The sequence below is a fragment of the Panthera onca genome, chromosome D1 (assembly GCF_046562875.1).
Source record: "Panthera onca isolate mPanOnc1 chromosome D1, mPanOnc1 haplotype 2, whole genome shotgun sequence".
NCBI lineage: Eukaryota > Metazoa > Chordata > Mammalia > Carnivora > Felidae > Panthera > Panthera onca.
Window position 1 is genome coordinate 93,552,438 of NC_138348.1, and position 18,214 is coordinate 93,570,651.

Below are 18,214 nucleotides of genomic sequence, written 5' to 3' on the forward strand. Positions count from 1 at the left end.
GGGGGTGCAGTAGGACTGTTGGGGACTGGGATGGGGTCGTGGTTTCTCGTTGAGGGTGGCCATGGGGGTCTCAGTTGAGAAAGGCGACGGTTCGGTGATCAGCTGGCAGAGGCGAGGCAAGCAGGTATCTGGGGAGGAACACAGTAGGTCAAGTCGCTGTCATATTTCAAATCTCTGCCACCTCCTCTGCTGTTGTCATGTCACGTCTCTCTGACTGTGGTGGGGAAGGTGGGCCGGTATGAAGGAGCCGCCTTTGATCTAATCATGGTACTCCTTCTGTCTCAATGTCCTCAACCCCAGTCACCTCTACAAAGTCCCCTTAGCCACTTCGGGTCACACACCCATAGGTTGCAGGCATCAGGGTGTGAACATCTTTGGAAGGCTGTTCTGCCTTCCACACATTCTCATTCCCAAGCCTTTTCAGTGGCTTTCTGTTTTTTCTCCTCCAAGATGTGATTCCCCTCCTGTCTTATCTTCCACTCGTCCCCTTTTGTGGTCTAGGCTCCAGTCACATACTTTTCAACATTTTTCCTACTCTGTGTCCTTTTTTAATATATTGTTTCCTCTGGATAGAATGCCAGCCCTGCATTCCCTTTCCCTTCCTTCTTATTTACCTTTTCCTTATACCTAACTGTCAGTGGGCCCACCTTTATACCAGCTACCCACAGCCACCCGGCACCAGCCAGTGAATTTACTGACTCTGCATTAGGTACTAGACATCGGGGATCCAGAAGTGAAGAAGATAAGGGCCCTGCCTTCGAGTAGCTAATAGTTAAGTGGGGTTAAGGAAAACACTGTGAATAGAAGATTAATGGAAGCACAGGAGAGGGGGTCATTCTTAGACTTTTTGTGATCTGCCTTTCATTTGATATTCTTTCTTTTGCTGTTAAAACCCCTTACCACCTGTTTGTACCTCCTGAGGCACTTAACCATATTGGGTTGTATATTTTATTCAGCTGAACGTCTTATTCTGTAGAATGTAAGAGCTGTGAGGAGAGGTTCCATGTCTCTCCATATCTCTTTATTCACTGTATCCCAGCCATCTAGAAGTGCCTGGCACCTAGAAGGCGCTCACTCAGTTTCACAGTTCATTTGCAATTTATTTGAATTCCCAGTATTACACTGTCAACTTTTTGAGTGCCCGCATTGTAGAGAGTTTGGATCTTTTGCAGTGCCAACCCGGTGACTTATATGTAAACTACTATGTTTCTGTCATTTTTTCTTTAACTTTTTCTGACCAGAAAACTTAGGCCATGGAGTTTTCAAGTACATGTCAGCAGTGTGCTGGCTCTTTGGGCGTAACCTGTATGACACATTGCATTATCCCATTGGGCTGATCTCCTCCTCGTGGGGTGGGACACCCATTGAAGCCTGGTCTTCTGGAAGGTCACTGAAAACCTGTGGTGTTCCTACACGAGGGTAAGAAATCATCCTGAAGTCTGGGAGAAAGCCTTGGAAATTATGTAAGAGAGAAGGAGCATGGTTTCCTTTGGGGAGCCAAATCTGTGTTGAATGTCCAAATATGTATTGAATGTATGTAACTTATTCTGTGAACATGTATGGTATTCTTTTTTTTTTTTTTTAAGTTTATTTATTTTTGAGAAAGAGCATGAGAGAGTGTGTGAATGAGTTGGGAGGGGCAGGGAGAGAATCCCAAGCAGGTCCTGAGCTGTCAGCACAGGGCCTGATGTGGGCTTTTTCCTCACAAACTGTGAGATCATGACCTGAGCTGAAACCAAGAGTCAGACCCTTTACCAACTGAGCCACCCAGGTGCCACCGTAAGGTATTATTTTTATTGTCATCAGCACCACGATCATCTGAGAATATGTCAGGAAGCAATTATGATCCTTTTCCTTAATAATAGTGATAGCTAATACTTACTGAAAGCTTTCTTTTTGTTGGATACTGTTATCATCACTTTATATGTATGACTTCACTTAATACTCCCAACAACCTCTACAAGTGTAGATACTGTTAACATACTAAGCTATTAAGCTTAAGTCTCAGAGGGGTTTAGTAACTTGCTCATGGCTACAGCTGGTAAGTGGCAAAGTCTGGCTTCAATGTCTGTGCTCTTAACCACTGTGCTCTATTGTCCATGAGAATAAACACTGTAACATGAAGAACAAATATTCATGTAATCAAAGAGATGTATTAGTATATTGATTATGAAAGCACGATCAGGAAAAGCTGGATCAGGAAGAACACATGGGGTGGGGAAGAAAGGAATAGTTATTAAAATCCTGACACTAATATTAACACAGAGATTAATAGTCTGTGAACCGTTTTCATAAATATTATGTCATTAAATCTGGGAAGGGCCCTGGAGAGAGGCTGAACTTCAGCTCTTGGTATAGCTTAGGTAAAGTCATGCCTGTCGGGGAGGGAAGACCTTCCACTTTGGGACTGACAGAATGGCCTAGGTAGAGTGGGAGGGATCTAGATAGAGCCAGGCTTCCCAGGTCTCTGGGGACGTGAAGGGATGCCATCAAGGGTGTGGGGAAGTGGGCATTCTCATCCACACCTCCCGTGAGTATAAATTCATATACGTATTTTACAGAGAAGTTTAGGAACACGTTTAAAGCTTTGAAAAAAATGTGCCCTTTGACCCAGCAATGTCATTTCTGGGCACTTATCATAAGGAAATAAGCCTATATGCAGTGATTTTAGCTATGAGGAAGATAAGCAAAAAGCTTAAAAAAATCCAAGTGTGCATCAACTGAGTACTAGTTGAGTAAATTTATTGTCTGCTTGAGACACTCACAATAAAATACTCCTCTTCTCTGGTTTTAGTGACCTTATCTGGAAACTGGGATGGCCCCCTCTGAACTTGTACTGACTGATACATTTATCCTGGGAAGAACCTGGATAGATATGAAAGTTGGAGGCTATTCGACATGTTTTCATGGGAAACAGAGTGGTTCGGTCTAATCTTGTGTTGCTATCATCAGACGTTTATCCCAGATGAAAGTTGGGTAGACTCCCAGTTTAGGGACCATGATGTGATCGGTCACTAGCTCTCTCATGATACTTGTGCTTCTTATCAATTTTAGGTTCACTCAGTCTGATTCTGTAACCGGTCCCAGTAAGAACTCTGTTCTCTGGAATGCCATGATCCATCCACTACATAATATGACACTGAAAGGGATGATATGGTACCAGGGTGAGTGTTAATTTGTTGTTTCTCCATTGTATTAGTTAGCTTTTGCTGTGTAACAAACCAGCCCAGGATTTAGGGACTTAAAACAATAATAGTTTTATTTGGCTCCCCATCTGGTGGGTTATTGGGGTAGTTTTCCTGTATCGACTACTTTGGTTAATTTCTTTCGGGATCTTTTATGTGTCTTTGGCCACCCGGCAGGTGTCTGGTGGCTGGATGGCCTCGGCTGGCCTCTCCCTCCTGTCTGTTGACTGCTGGAGCACCCTGGTACTCAAGTGGTCCCTTATCCTTCAGCAAATTAGTTCAGATTCTTTATCATTTACACAGCAGCCTCAGGGTTGCAAGTATATCAAGAGAGAGCAAACCCCAGAGCTGAAGCATTCTTCACACCTCTGCTTGCATCATGTTTGCTGATGCCTCCTTGGCCAGAGCAAGTGACAAGGCCAGTCCAGAGAGACTGCAGGAAGACTCATTCCCTAAGGGCACGGGTAGAGGTTGGGGAGTAACGTGTGGCCATGTTTGCATCTACCCCAACCCCCTCTCATAATCTGGACTGTTTTTAGGGGAGTCCAATATAAATGTTAACAGGGACCTGTACAATTGCACATTCCCTGCGCTCATTGAAGACTGGCGTCAAGCCTTCCACCGTGGCTCCCAGGGGCAGACAGAGCGTTTCTTCCCATTTGGATTTGTCCAGGTATGTGTTGAGAGGAAGCAGGTTTTGGGTATTGAGGTGGGGGTGTCCTGTGGAGGTCTCTTTCCTGGAATCCATATTCCTTTTTTTGCCCTCATAGTCTGCTGGTCAAGAACTAACTGTAAGACTTAATTCATCTCAGTTCACTGATGGGACAATTACATCTTCAAAAAAAGTTAATAAGTAATATTTCTTTTATTTAACATTATTTTTTTAATGTTCATTTATTTTGAGAGGGACAGAGCACAAGTAGGGGAAGGGCAGGGAGAGAGGGAGACACAGAATCTGAAGCAGGCTCCAGGCTCCTAGCTATCAGCACAGAGCTGGACACGGGGCTTGAACTCATGAACCATGAGATCATGACCTGAGTGAAAGTTGGACGCTTAACCAACTAAGCCACCTAGGCGCCCCAGTAATATTTCTTATTAAAAAACGAATACATACATGTTCATTAAAGATATTTAAAAGATAAGCAAAAAAAAAGCTAAAACATTTCCAATTGCACAATCCAGAATCTGTTCATGTATTCTCGCAGGAGGATCCATACCATAATACTGTACCATATCTTGCTGCTTCTCTCTCTCTCTTTTTTTAATGTTAATTTATTTTAAAAGAGATAAAAAGGAAGTAGGGGAGGGTCAGAAGAGAGAGGGACAGAGAATCCCAAGCAGGCTGCATGCTATCAGCGCAGAGCCCCATGTGGGGCTCAAACATATGAACTGTGAGATCATGACCTGAGTCGAAATCAAGAGTCGGGCGCTTAACCCACTGAGCCACCCAGGCGCCCCTTGCTTCTTCTCTTCATAGGTATTGTGAACATTTTTTCATGCCAATAAATATATTTTTAAGTTTATTTATTTATTTTGAGAGAGGGAGAGAGAGAGAGGGAGAGCATGCAGGGAGGGGCAGAGAGAGAGGGAAAGAGAGAATCCCAAGCAGGCTCTGCTGTGTCAGCACGAAGCCCGATGTGGGGCTCAAACCCACAAACCATGAGATCACCACCTGATCCAAAACCAAGAGTTGGGTGCTCAACCGACTGAGCCACCCAGACGCCCCTCATGCCAATGAATATTAATCTTGAGCACAATTTATAATGATTGCAGAATACTTTGAAATATGGTTGTATTGCAGTTTATTTAACTAGTTCTCAAGAAATGGACCCTTCGGTTGCTTTAAACATGTTGCTTTTGTAAGCAGTGGTGCGTTGATTGTCCTTGTAGCTAAATCACTGCATGCGTGCTTAATTCTTTCCATAAGATAAATACCCAGAAATGAAATTGCTACATTAAATTGAACATTAATTTGAACGTGTCCTCAGGTTTCTCTGTAGAAATTTATGAATTTGTGTTCAGTGTGTACTCTTAGCAGCTATGTGTGTACTTGGCTGTGCCCTCCCTAACTTGGTGCTGTCCTTTCCAGCCCCTGTAGTGAGCCTTGGTCTCTCACTCCCGGCCCACTGCCCCTGCTCTTTGCCTGGAGCACCCTTTCTCTCCTGCACTCTCCTGATCAACTTCGTCCTTTAGCTCTCAGCCTGGACATCAGTTAGGAAGCCTTCTGTGACTGTCCAGCATCTGGGGTGCACCACCTCCTTTCCCCCGATGGGTAATTTCTTAGCACCCTCTCCTTCCCCCATTTTCCTTGCATGTCAGTCGCACACGGCATCATGTTTTCCTGCGTCACACTTGTATCTCGGGACCTAACTGGTCAGCAGTTATTAAATATGGTCTAACACATAAGTGAAAAAATATATCAAGAGAAATCACACTTTTAATTAGTGGCAACTAGACACAAGGATTCTGCTCTCGTCCTCGCCTAAAAGGAATGAACGTATTTAACCAAGCTGATGATGGCTTTGCCTTACCTGTTCACATGCCTCCTCCAAGACCTGCACTCTTTAGCAGGGTGGTAAGTGGCGACTCTTCTGAAATACAGGAAATGAAACAAGTAAGGTGTTAGAAAAGCGGGGCCCAGCTCACAACATACTAATGGAACGGGCTTTCAGATTTGAATTGGACACATGCTTCCAGATGTCTGCCTCTGCATGTCCCGCAGATACCTTCTGCTCACCGTCCTCACGTGTCTTCTACCTTGTCTCATTGCACCACGCCTTTTCTTGGATGAAGACTTTTATGGACCTCCTTTCCACTTATACTGACTTTACAACCGTTTTCTTTCTTCCTTCTTACCTTTGTTTTGACTTCAAAACCAGATTATTCTACTCATTATTGTCAAAATAGCCAGCCCTGTCAGCAGATCTGTATTTCTGGTGGTGGAAACTACATCTGGACTTCTGAGGTTCTTTTTCATCTTTGCCGTGTAGATGGTGATTTGAATGGGACTCCAGCCAATTCAGACCGTGTGTTGTATGCTTCTTATATGCCGTGGACTGTGTGAGGTGCTAGAGATACAGTGCGAATCAGAGAGACCTGGTCATTGCCCTCAGGCCTTACTGTTTGGCAGGAGTCCCTCAGACTCGGGGCTTTAACTGATCACCATCGACAAAAATATGTTGGTTACTTGTGGGAAACTGGGAGCACAAACATATACCTTTGAAGAGAAATACCACATATGGCAAAATAATGGTTCAGCGCATGGATCTGCAGCTAGTCTGCGTGGATTCACATCTCAGCCCTGACGCTCCTTCGGCTCTGTGATTTTGAGCCAGATATTAAATAGGGAGAGTATTATTTTAAGTATTGAATGAGCTAACTCATGTAAAGCCTGGCACATGCCAGATAAGGTTCATCCGTGAGAGAAGTCAGAAAATCTGGTGGGGGGGGGGGGGACAGTTGGTCTGCAAGGAAAGATGAATTGGCTTTGTAGAGGTGTTGAATTTGAAATGATGGTTGCAATAACTAAAGCACGGTTAGAGACGCAGGGCTCAAGCTCAGCAGAATGCCCTGGGCCGGACACACGTATCTGAGAGTTGTTAGTAGTGAGGTGACCGGAAGCATGGGAGGGAAAGAAGACCAGGAGGCTAGGGAGTCCTGAGGAGATGCTTTTGTACAGCGGGTGTGGAGCAACGGGAGTGAAGTGCAAAGTACATACAGTATGCTATTGTAAAGTCTTCTGAATGGGGCCCCTTTTCTATTCTTTGGCTATTATATGCCTTCATTAGCGGTGGTGTTTCTACTAATCGCTGTGGGAGACTGAACGGCACCCTAGCGGATCTCAGAGTAGGGAAAACAAGAATTTCATCTGGGTATGGAGTATGCTGGTGCCTCCATGTGGCCACTGTGTCATAGTGCAAGCGAGTCAAGTGCACCTGTCAGGTGCAAGTGCGTGGTGAAACTGGAGAATTGCTGCAGGAATTCTCCACAAACGGCCATGTGGAGACCACTTCCTTGGCTTGCGCGGCTGTGTAAGCATCTCTTGGTGTTGGGCCTCAGCCTCGTACTTACCCTAGACTCTTTCTGGTGGCTCTGCTGCTGTGATCCTCCTCATGGCACTGGCTGCCGAGCATGATTCCACTTTCGGTCTGTTGGGTGTTATGTGGGAAGAAGCAGTGTTGCTCACTGGGTCTTCTCGTGAAATTCGATTGTGAAGCTTCAGCACCTTTTATCATTTCATATGTGAAAGCAGATTTGCCGAGAGATAAGAGAACTAGAAATGTCCCCTTAGTTCCAGATCACATCCCTTCTGCTGCTGTTGCAACCTCACCAGTGTTTTCCTGACGATTTTCTAGTCTTTCTGGAACAGGTCAAGAAGCAGAAAACTTCCTGTTTTCAAGCCTTCATTTGGCCACGTTTGTCTGGGATGATCTCAGGTATTTGCTGGCCATGGGAGTGAGAAGGCTGTGGGGAGCACTCTCTTCATCATGTAGCTCCCCTGATGGGGACAGAAGATTTCAAACGGGGCCCAAAGACAGTGGTTGCTCGCCCAGGATGTTTGCCAGCTTGTGGTTTGACTTACTGTTAGATCATGGTTTGTAAAAGAGGGATAATAGGTTGATGCCTCTCATTGCCTGGACTGTGGCTAAGAATAAGTTGCAGTCTACATCAGAGAACATGGTGATATAAATATCAGAGAATTAAGGAAGGAGGAAAGAGTGGGACCACATGCGTCATAGTAGTATTGGAGAATTTTTCTGGTAGTCTCTGTCCTTTGCAGGAGTAGGAGTCTATCAATTTTTAAAAATTAAATTTTTTTTTTTTGAGAGAGAGGGAGAGACAAAGGTAGAGGGAGAGAGAGAGAGACAGAGAGAGAGAGAGAGAGAGAGAGAGAGAGAGAGAGAAATTGAATCCTAAGCACACTCTATGCTCAGTGCGGAGCCCAACACCAGACTCGATCCCACGACTCTGGCATCACGCCCTGAGCCAAAATCGAGAGTCGTATGCTCAATGGACTGAGCCACCCAGGCACTCCAGGAGTCTATCAATTTCAAGTTTAGATGAAAGTGTTTACTCAGTATGTTGCAGAGTCAGACAGCTTCTTACTACCTTTACTGCTCCTGCACTAGTGTAAGGCGCCATCATCTCTTCCTTGAAATATTGCCTCCTTACTGATCTTCCTGCTTCTACCTTTCCACCCCCTTTAGGATATTCTCAACATTTCAGTTAAAGTGATCCTTTGAAATGCACGCCATATCGGAAGGCTCCAGTGGTTCCTCCATATGAGTGAAGTCAACAAAGTGATGTGTGATCTGCCCCTACTTTTCTTTGCCTTGCTCACTCCACTTCAGCTATGCCGCTGCCTTACTGTCTTTAAGCACACTAGGCTTACTCTGCCCTAGAGTCTGCCATTTTCCTTTCCTTCTGCCTGGAAAGTTTTTTCACAAGTGTATTAGTTTTCTATTGTAGCGTAAAAAATCACTGCGTGTTTAGCCGCTTAAAATAATGTTACATACATTTATTATCTTACGGTTTTCTGGGTGAGGAGTCAGGGCACGCATGGCTTAGCTGAGTCCTCTGCTTGGGGCTGCAGTGAAGGTGTCGGACAGAGCTGGGGTCTCATCTGAAGCTTGGGTTTTCTTCCAAGCTCAGGTGGCTATTGGTAGAATTCATTTCCTTGAAGCTATAGAACTCATGGCAGCTGACTTCTTGAAGGCCAGTAGGAGTCTCTGACTTACGTACCCCATTTTAAAGGCTTATCTGAGTTGGGCTCTCCACATACTCTTCTTTTGGTTTCTTTGAAGTCAGCTGATAGAGGACTTTACCTACATCTGCAGAATCCCAAGCAGATAATTAGGTGTTACAGATTCTGAAGGATGGATACTGTCTTTTCCCTGTATTCCACCCCGTATCCAAGGTGATTGCCTGCTTCTGTCAGTTTGTCTTTTAGGTTATCTTATTCCTGCCCGTCCCATTCCTACTGCTATCCTAGGTCAGGCCTTTCTCTTATGTGTCTAGAATGTTCTAGTAGCTTCTGAACCAATCTGTTTTCGGGCTCTTCACAGGATCATTTGCATGATCACTAGATTAATCCTTTGAAATAGTCCTTTTATCATGCCAATAATTTCAGTGGCTCTCTAATTTCTTTTTTTTTAAAATGTTTATTTTTGGCAGAGAGAGAGAGAGAGAGAGAGCGAGCATGAGTGGGGGAGGGGCAGAGAGAGAGGGAGACACGGAATCTGAAGCAGACTCCGGGCTCCAAGCTGTCAGCACAGAGCCTGACACGGGACTTGAACTCACGGACTGTGAGATCATGACCTGAGCCGAAGTCAGACGCTAAACCGACTGAGCCACCCAGGCACCCCGGCTCTCTAATTTCTGAATTGAGGTGAAATTCACATAATGTAAAATTAACCATTTTAAAGTATTCAGTTCAGCAGCATTTAGTACATTCACAGTGTCCTCCAGCTGTCACTCTACAGTGATTCCCTGTTGCTTATAGGTAAAGTATGAATTCTATCCAAACCCTTGCCTCACTATCTTTCCAACGTTGTCTTTCCTACATAAACCCTCAAGTTCAGCTCAGTTACTCTCTCTTGCTCTCAAAATTGCCCTTTTACTTCCTACCTTTTTACATTATAAGATTCTAACATGTCCTGTTTGTAGTGGTTGCTTGTATTTTCTGGGCCCATCCATTTTTTCTTTTCTTTTCTTTTCTTTTCTTTTCTTTTCTTTTCTTTTCTTTTCTTTCTTTTCTTTTTTCTTTCTTTCTCTCTTTTTCTTTTCTTTTCTTTTTCTTTTTTTACATATTTGGAGGTCGTGTTTTCTTATAATAATAAACTTTGTTCTTATGCAGAGTACTTGCTGTCTTTGGCTCCAATATAACATTCAATCCATGCTATTTTATACTATTGTTTATTAACTTCTCTTTAAAGCATTTTTAAAAATGTTTATTTATTTTTAGAGAGACAGAGTGTGTGTGAGTAGGGGAGAGGCAGAGAGAGGGAGAGTGAGAAAATCCCAAGCAGACTCTGTGCTGTCAGCACAGAGCCCGATGCAGGGCTCCATCCCATGAACTGTGAGACCATGACCTGAGCCAAAATCAAGAGTCGATGCTCAACTGACTGAGCCACCCAGGCACCCCTTGTTTATTAACATTTCTTATGTCTAGGTCTGTTCCACCAACACAGCTGTGAAGTACTTGTGCTGGTTAGCTACTGCTGTGTAACAGATCTCCTCAAAATTCCATGGCTTAAGATAACTATTATTATAGCTCACATGTGTGGATAGCTGGGGTTTGGTTGATCTTGGCTGAGCTCCACTGAACTCTTTCATATCTCTGTGGGTCAGTGGCAGGGATGGGGCCGAGTGGGGTGGGGGCTCTGCTTTCTCCAGGGCATGGTTGGCATGGGTCAGAAGAGGCAGCTCTGTTCCACAGCTCTCCTCCTTCTCCAGAGAGCCATGGGCTAGCCTAGGCATGTCCTTGTCATGGTGACAGCAGAAATGTGAAGGAGCCAATGGGACCACTCAGGTCTCTTGGGCCCTAGGCTAAGAACTGACACACCATAACTTGTGTTTCAATCTGTTGACCAAAGCGAACCATATGACTGAGCTCAGAAAGTGGTAGGGAAATACACTTTGTTTTTTTTAAGTTTATTTATTTTGAGAGACAGAGCAAGCAGGGGAGGGGCAGAGAGAGAGGGAGAGAGAAAATCCCAAGCAGGCTCTCTACTGTCAGCATGGAGCCCGAAGTGGTGCTTAAACTCACGAACCGTGAACTCTTGACCTGAGCTGAAATCGAGAGTCAGATGCTTAACTGACTGAGCCAGTCAGGTGCCCCTATACTCGTTTTCTTAGTGGGAGAAACCACAAAACCATATGGAAAGAGGCTGTGGATATAGGAAAATGTGAAGAATTGGGGTCTTTGATGCAGTTTACCACATGTTCTCAGCAGATTCCTCTCTGCTTCCCTACAGCACTTGACCATGTTAAATACAGATGTATCAGTTACCTGTTGCTTTGTAACAAACTTCCCCCAAACTTAGTGGTTGTAAAACATCAGCCATTGTATTTGCTCATGATGCTCATGATTCCATGCGTCAGCCAGGCAGAGCTCAACTGGGATGGTTCATCTCTGCTCTAGGAGATGCCAGCCAGTCTTGCTCATGTGGCTTTAATTTGAACTGGAGCCTCTAGCATTCACATGACTGGCCTCTTGGCTGGGACTGCTGGGACAATAACCCCTTTCTCCTCTAAGGGTCTTCCTGTTTCCAGGGTCCCCTTCTCCATGTAATTTCTCCAGCAGGGTAGCTGGACTCTTTTTACATGGCCATCTCCAAGTTCCAAGAGAATGAAACTAGAAGCCAAGGGCCATTGAGGCAATGACTCAGAAGCTGCACATCACTTCCCCTGCATCCTGTTGGTCAGAGAAAATCACAGGCTTCTCCCAGATTCAGTAAGAGGAGAAATAGATTCCACCTCTTGATGAGAGCAGGGCACAGATACGCTGTGTGGGGTGAGGGGAATTGAGCCACAACAGTAAGACACTCAGTAAATACTTGTTGAATGGGTATTTGAACAGATTAATGAAGCAGAAGCAGAGTCTATATATGAAAAAAAGACTCTGGTGTAGGATTCTGATGCAGTAAAATTCTGATGCAACATTCTCTACTTTCCAGTTATCTTCATATTTGTCTGCAACCTCAGATGATAAATTTCCCCAGATCCGTTGGCATCAAACAGCAGACTTTGGCTATGTCCCCAACGTGAGGATGCCCAACACTTTCATGGCAGTAGCAATGGATCTCTGTGATAGGGCGTCCCCTTATGGCAGGTATGGGTGCTTCTTGGGCTTTGCTTGAACAATAATCTATGTTCTTTGTGGCCTTCATTCTGATGTTCACTTGTGAGGGGCAGAGAGTGGGTGTTATGAGGATTGGACCTTCGGAGCCTTATCAATCATTTACACTGGGGATGTGCTGCAGTAACTCAACATCTCAGCGCCCTGATGAGACAACATTTTACTTCCTGTTCACAATACATGTCCAAAGAAGGTCAACAGAGAGGCTTTGCTCGTTATAGTCATTCACAGATCTAGAGTGATGGAGGTTCCAAGTTGATCTGGGCTCCCGGTCACCTTAAAGTCTCACACTGGCAATGAAAGTAACGCATGTTACTTCTACTCACGTTGCATTGGCTCAGAGCAGGCAATATGGCCATGCCTGGCTTCAGCGAGAGCAGGCACGGAATTCTTCCGTCAACTCAGAGGAGGAATAAAGGGATATCTGTGAACGGCTCCAATGACTACCACACGCTAGCTGTGGGATACAAGGGGATTTGAAATATGAAATGGGGCCCACACAGTGTCTGGTTTATAGTGGGAACTTGAACGAATATTTATTTTTGGACAAATGAATATTTATTGATTGTCCTATCTGAACCTGGAGGGTTTTATTCATTGAACATGTGAACACCTGATTCAGATGAAACGCAGGACTGCCAGTGGTTGGAGTAAGTTTAAGTTAGCTTTCCTAGGTTAGTTCCAGTGCCTTTCCTCCGTCACTCAGGGACCTGTATTCCTTCCTTCCAAGTCATCTGCTATTTCAAGGTTTCTAACCCATAGGATGCCCGGAGCCCCATTATGGCTTCCGTCCACCGTGTCTCTTAAGCTGACGAGCCATTGACCTGTTAGATTCAGTCAACTTTGTTCTTACCTTCCTAAAGGGTGCTTTGTATAATCCTTCCCCACCCCTTCCCACCCCTCCGTTTTTAAATGTGGCTATTGTTCAGTGAAAACCCAAAGTTCTCTGCCTGTTCTTTATCCGGTAGCATCCACCCTCGAGATAAACAGACTGTGGCCTACAGGCTGCACCTGGGGGCCCGGGCTGTGGCCTATGGTGAGAAACTGATCTTTCAAGGACCGCTGCCTGAGAAGATGGAACTCCTGGCTGACAGGGGGCTGCTAAACCTCACATATTCACAGCAAATCCAGGTGAAGAAGCAGGACAAAATATTTGAGGTGAGAATAGCCAGAACTTAATAGGGGTTCATCCTGGGTTGGGAGTCAGGATTTCACCACACTGAGGCCCATCATCTCTTTAATTGTAACATTTCTGTGAAGGGGATCTTGGTTTTTGGCGGGGCTGAGTTTATCTCAGAGGGGTGACTAAGTAGCTATTAATTCTTTAACTTAGGGGCAATTTTGATAGGACAATCAAGGGAAGGAAAATGAATCTACATTAAAATATTCCCTTTGTTTTTTCGCTCCCAGAGCATCCATCTTTGCTCTGGCAAGGGCCTGCAGCTTTATTTGTAGGTTACCTTTGGAAGATTCCTTATTCCAGAGTGTTTCCCTCATCTTGGGTGTCTTTTTATGTCACACTATCGCAAATTCTGATAGTCTTTTGAGTTTAGTGTTTCCTTTGAGAGGCTTAGCTTGGGAATTTGTAGCTCATTGTAAATTAATGTAATGAAACTACTTTCTTCTAGCACGTAGCGAGGATCATTCCACTGTGGAACTAGGGCTAATAATTAAAGAGCTTATGTAGTCTTTCTTCCCTAGTTGGGGGTGGGGGTGAGGCATTCCTATTGGAACATGCAAATGAGCTTCTTTGGGAACCAGGAGGCCATTAGGCTGGTTGGGGAGGTTGCTGTATGAAAAGAGGGCACTGGAGGGAATGAAAGAATATTAAAGACAGACTTTAATTACACGGGTTTATCCTTGCTCCTCCTCTAGAGTCCTAACTACAGCATTCACAGGCCTCAGGGCAGCGCTTGCCCCACTGAGCTTCTTTGGACACTGGGTTTTAGGTAGTTCTAGCTCCCCAGACGTCTGCGTTCTGACTTCAGTTCTCCCATGGCAGAACGGCCTGTCACCTGGACCCAGAATCAGTGGGAAGCAGGACAGAATTTAACCTGGGGTACTGAAAACTTCATGTCCCCTTCCTTGGATTGCTTTCTGGTTTGAGAAAGGCTCTCTGTCCAAGGTTCCTTTGTGCCCCTTGTTCGTCCCCCGGCCCCTTCGGGAGTGCTGGAGTTGTAGCAGCCGCTGGACTGCCCCGCTCCCTCACTTCCTGCCTGCTATGCCGTCTGGTCGGAAGGCTCACAGCAAGGAGGTTCAGGGGAGCCCTCTCTAAATGCTCTATGTGATTATGTTTCCTTGTCTCCCTCAGTAATTTAATATTTTTTTAAAAATTGATTTATTTTGTCACAGGAACATTCATTATCGCACCAACCTGGGTTCGGGTTTGTTCTGGTTATTGTAGGAAATGGATCCTGGGCCAAGAGTGGCTCCTTCTGTCCCTTGTGGTCTCTTGGAGTATCCTCACTGACCTAACCGTTCCTATTTTTCTGATTCTCTTACTAGATCTCATGTTGCAGTGACCGTCAGTGCAAGTGGCTCCCGGCTCCCATGGGCCCTTTCTCAGCCCAGACCCTGGCCCTGAACGTCAGTTCTTGTCGCGGCACTCCGGCTGCTGTTCGCTATGCCTGGACCACGTGGCCTTGTGAATATAAGCGGTGCCCCCTGTACCACCCCAGCAGCACCCTGCCGGCTCCTCCCTTCATCGCTTTCATGACAGACCAGATCCCTGGAGATCTCAGCAAGCTTGCTGAATGATTTAGCGGCCTTGCGATCATTGCCTTGGACATAAGTGTGGGTCCTCTCGATGTGGGCATTTAGCTGTGGAAGTGATGACAACTATAGCTTTTAAAGGCAACTAATAGAAAAGCCGCACTGGACAGCTCCCAGCTAGCACGTGGCTGTGTCCGTGTTCTGAATAGGCGATGAGCAGTGCTGGCAGGCTAATGAGATGCTTGCCTCTTGTCCCCTAGTCAGCCTAGGTGTCTTGCCGGACTAATTCCCAGCTACAAATGGAACTTCAGTGTCCTTCACTTCCCTGTGGAGAGTGCAGTGTCTAACACTTTTGTCTACTTATATCCAGAACTGTGGAAACTCATGGCTGGAAAGGATTTGAAGGCCATGTGGGCCAGCTCCTATTTATGTCTTCTTTACAAAATCTGGTAAGTGGTTACTGAATCTCTGTATAAAGTTTCTCAACTTCCCAACAGTTTTTTCTTATGTGGAGATGAACTCTTTCTAGGCCTGTTTGTGTTCTGTCTTAAGCCAAAGCCAGTTCTGTTCCTTTCAGTCTAAGAACGATAACGTGAATGTTTGAAACCAACAGGAACTGTGTGTGTGCATCTGGGGAGGTGCTGCTTTAAGGAATGAGGAGAAAGGGTGAGGTGGCGGCGGCCCAGGAAGGCACTCAGGCAGTCAGTGACGGGTGGGGGAAACACGGGCTCAGGAAAACATGGCAGTAGAGGTCACGGACAGGCAAACAGGTTAAATACAAATCTCAGGCTTTCTAAGGTAAGAGGTTTACCTCTAAAAAGGATAACCCAGATGGAAGAAAAAAGAGGCTGAAAATAAAGCTACACAATAAGCATTTAGAAAAATAATCCAGATGGGACAAATGTGAAAGTGGGCTTCTGTGACTGTTAAGAATCCTAATGCAAAAAGAAAAAAACCAAAAAACGTAGCACTACTGCTTATGGGTTGATTAAAAACAGCTAATGGCACTTGGTAATTTTGTCCTCTATTAGAATTTGGAAATAAAAGTATAATCATTAGTGACGTGTAAACATTTATAGCCCACCAAAACTGGGTTAGGAACAGTAAATGTGCTTTGAAGCATGAGGAAGGAGGAAGATTTATTTGAGTAGCTTCCACTCCCTTAATGGGAAAAATAAGAACTAAAGTAATAAGCACCTGACCCCAAGGGGTCCTGGTGTAGCGCTGAACAGCAGGAATAGCTGTCAGTGTCAGGATTTATTTTAGTAAGAAAACAAAACAACTATGCAGTATACAAAGAACTTTGGCTCCTCTGAGGACTTCCTAGTGTACAATTAACTCCTAACACCCATACTTTGACCTCATATGCCTCTGGCCTAAGGGGATCCAGGGACCCGGGAATAGAGACTCCTGAGAAATAAATCTCCGGGTCCACCCCTCCCCTGTGCCAACACACATTCACTCCTGGGCTGTTCTAACTTGTAGGCAGCTGGACACAGTCAGGAACCCCATACCCAGGCTCCTTTCCTAGTGCACACAGTGGGAGATACTAGGTTTAGGTAGTGGATATACTAATGAAAAGTCACATGAAACTTTAAAATTTTTTTTAACGTTCATTTATTTTTGAGAGACAGAGACAGCGCGAGCAGGGGAGAGGCAGAGAGAGGGGGAGACACAGAATCTGAAGCAGGCTCCAGGCTCTGAGCTGTCAGCACAGAGCCTGATGTGGGGCTCGAACTCACGAACTGCGAGATCATGACCTGAGCCGAAGTCGGACACCAGACCAACTAAGCCACTCAGCACCCTGTGAAACTTTATTTTTAATGGCTGAATGCTTTTAAACATTCTGTGGAAACTCAGTTAATTTCCCAAGTGAAAATAACTTTTTAGTATTTGTAAAATGAAATTTATAACTATTGTAGATTTGGACACAAACAAAAAGAATAAACAAGTAAAAATCACCCTAAAATCCACCATTTGGCAAAAAACATTTAATGTTTTGGTAAACATTCAGTTGATTTGCTTGGGTTATATTTTATACACTACATGTCATACTATTTTGTAATCTGTTTTTGGCTTATTCTAGTAAAATAATTTTCCTATGTAAATTGAATATAGTGTTTTAGTTTGTGGGAGCCCCATACTTTATTTAACCAATTTTTCCATTAGTGGACACAGATTTTTTTTTCCAATTTTTCCCTGTTAAAACGAATACAGTGATGAATGTTACATGCAAACATCATACTGTACTTTCTTCCTTAGGATCCTTTTTTTTTTTTTAATGTTTTATTATTTATTTTTGAGGCAGAGAGAGAGCATGAACGGGGGAGGGTCAGAGAGAGAGGGAGACACAGAATCGGAAGCAGGCTCCGAGCTCCGAGCTGTCAGCACAGAGCCCGACGCGGGGCTCGAACTCACGGACCGCGAGATCATGACCTGAGCTGAAGTCGGCCGCTCAACCGACTGAGCCACCCAGGCGCCCCTCTTCCTTAGGATCCTTAATGTGAAATAACAATTTTAAGGATTAAACATGTTTAAAAGTTTGATACCTGCAGCTTAACTCTCCTGAAGGGTCCAACAGTTTACATTCGCACCAAGGCACAGTGCCATTTATGTTCTCCCATTGACACTGGATACGGTCAGATTTCACTCTCTTAACCAACAGATGAAAAGACGTTTTAAGTATACTGGGGTGGAGGGAGGCTCGTGTTTTTTGTTTTTTTTTTTAAAGGATTTTTTTTAACGTTTATTTATTTTTGAGACAGAGACAGAGCATGAATGGGGGAGGGGCAGAGAGAGAGGGAGACACAGAATCGGAAGCAGGCTCCAGGCTCTGAGCCATCAGCCCAGAGCCCGACATGGGGCTCAAACTCACGGACCGTGAGATCATGACCTGAGCAGAAGTGGGACGCTCAACCGACTGAGCCATCCAGGCGCCCCGAAGCTCAAGTTTTTAAAAAGGATGATCTGTAGTAAAACATTTTACCTTTATTCCATGTACTCCCTTCATGTGTGTACATGTGATTTTTATATAAATACATATATACATTCTACAGTTGAAACCCAAATTTCAATTTTTGACATGTGATGCATTCTATTAAGTTATAATTGTTTTATTTAATTTTAACAGGTGTAGGTCTTACCTCCCTAAGTTTAGGAACAACTGATGGGTTGAGATCTGTACTTTGAAAATTACTCTTCTAGGAAAGCTACAAAGTAAATACTCTTATTAAAGCAAGCAGCGCAATAACTTAAAAAAATCTTAAATAATCTTTCTTAAAATGAGGTTCTCTTGTATGTGTTTTACTCAGAATGTAATACAATGGAAAGATATTTGCTCTATGGTAAAAGCAGCATATATCATTTCTGTAGGAGTGCACATATGTCCAGCCAACGTGTGCAGTGAAGAAAGAAAAACGTTAAAGCATGAACAGCTTTGAGTAATCCCCCTTTTGCC

The 18,214-nt window shown here is 44.5% G+C and overlaps 1 protein-coding gene across 4 annotated transcripts in view; it reads left to right on the forward strand.

The window, feature by feature from the left end:
• SIAE (sialic acid acetylesterase) overlaps positions 1 to 16,865 on the forward strand; it is a 40,733-nt gene extending 23,868 nt beyond the window's left edge. For all 4 annotated transcript variants that reach the window (XM_060605086.3, XM_060605087.3, XM_060605090.3 and 1 more), the window contains 6 exons: positions 1,242 to 1,419; positions 3,055 to 3,164; positions 3,725 to 3,858; positions 11,864 to 12,018; positions 13,014 to 13,203; positions 14,551 to 16,865. In XM_060605086.3, coding sequence (XP_060461069.3) covers positions 1,242 to 1,419; positions 3,055 to 3,164; positions 3,725 to 3,858; positions 11,864 to 12,018; positions 13,014 to 13,203; positions 14,551 to 14,802 — 1,019 coding nt within the window. In that variant the 3' untranslated portion in view covers positions 14,803 to 16,865. The remainder of the gene's footprint in view (positions 1 to 1,241; positions 1,420 to 3,054; positions 3,165 to 3,724; positions 3,859 to 11,863; positions 12,019 to 13,013; positions 13,204 to 14,550) is intronic.
• Positions 16,866 to 18,214: the final 1,349 nt, after the last annotated feature.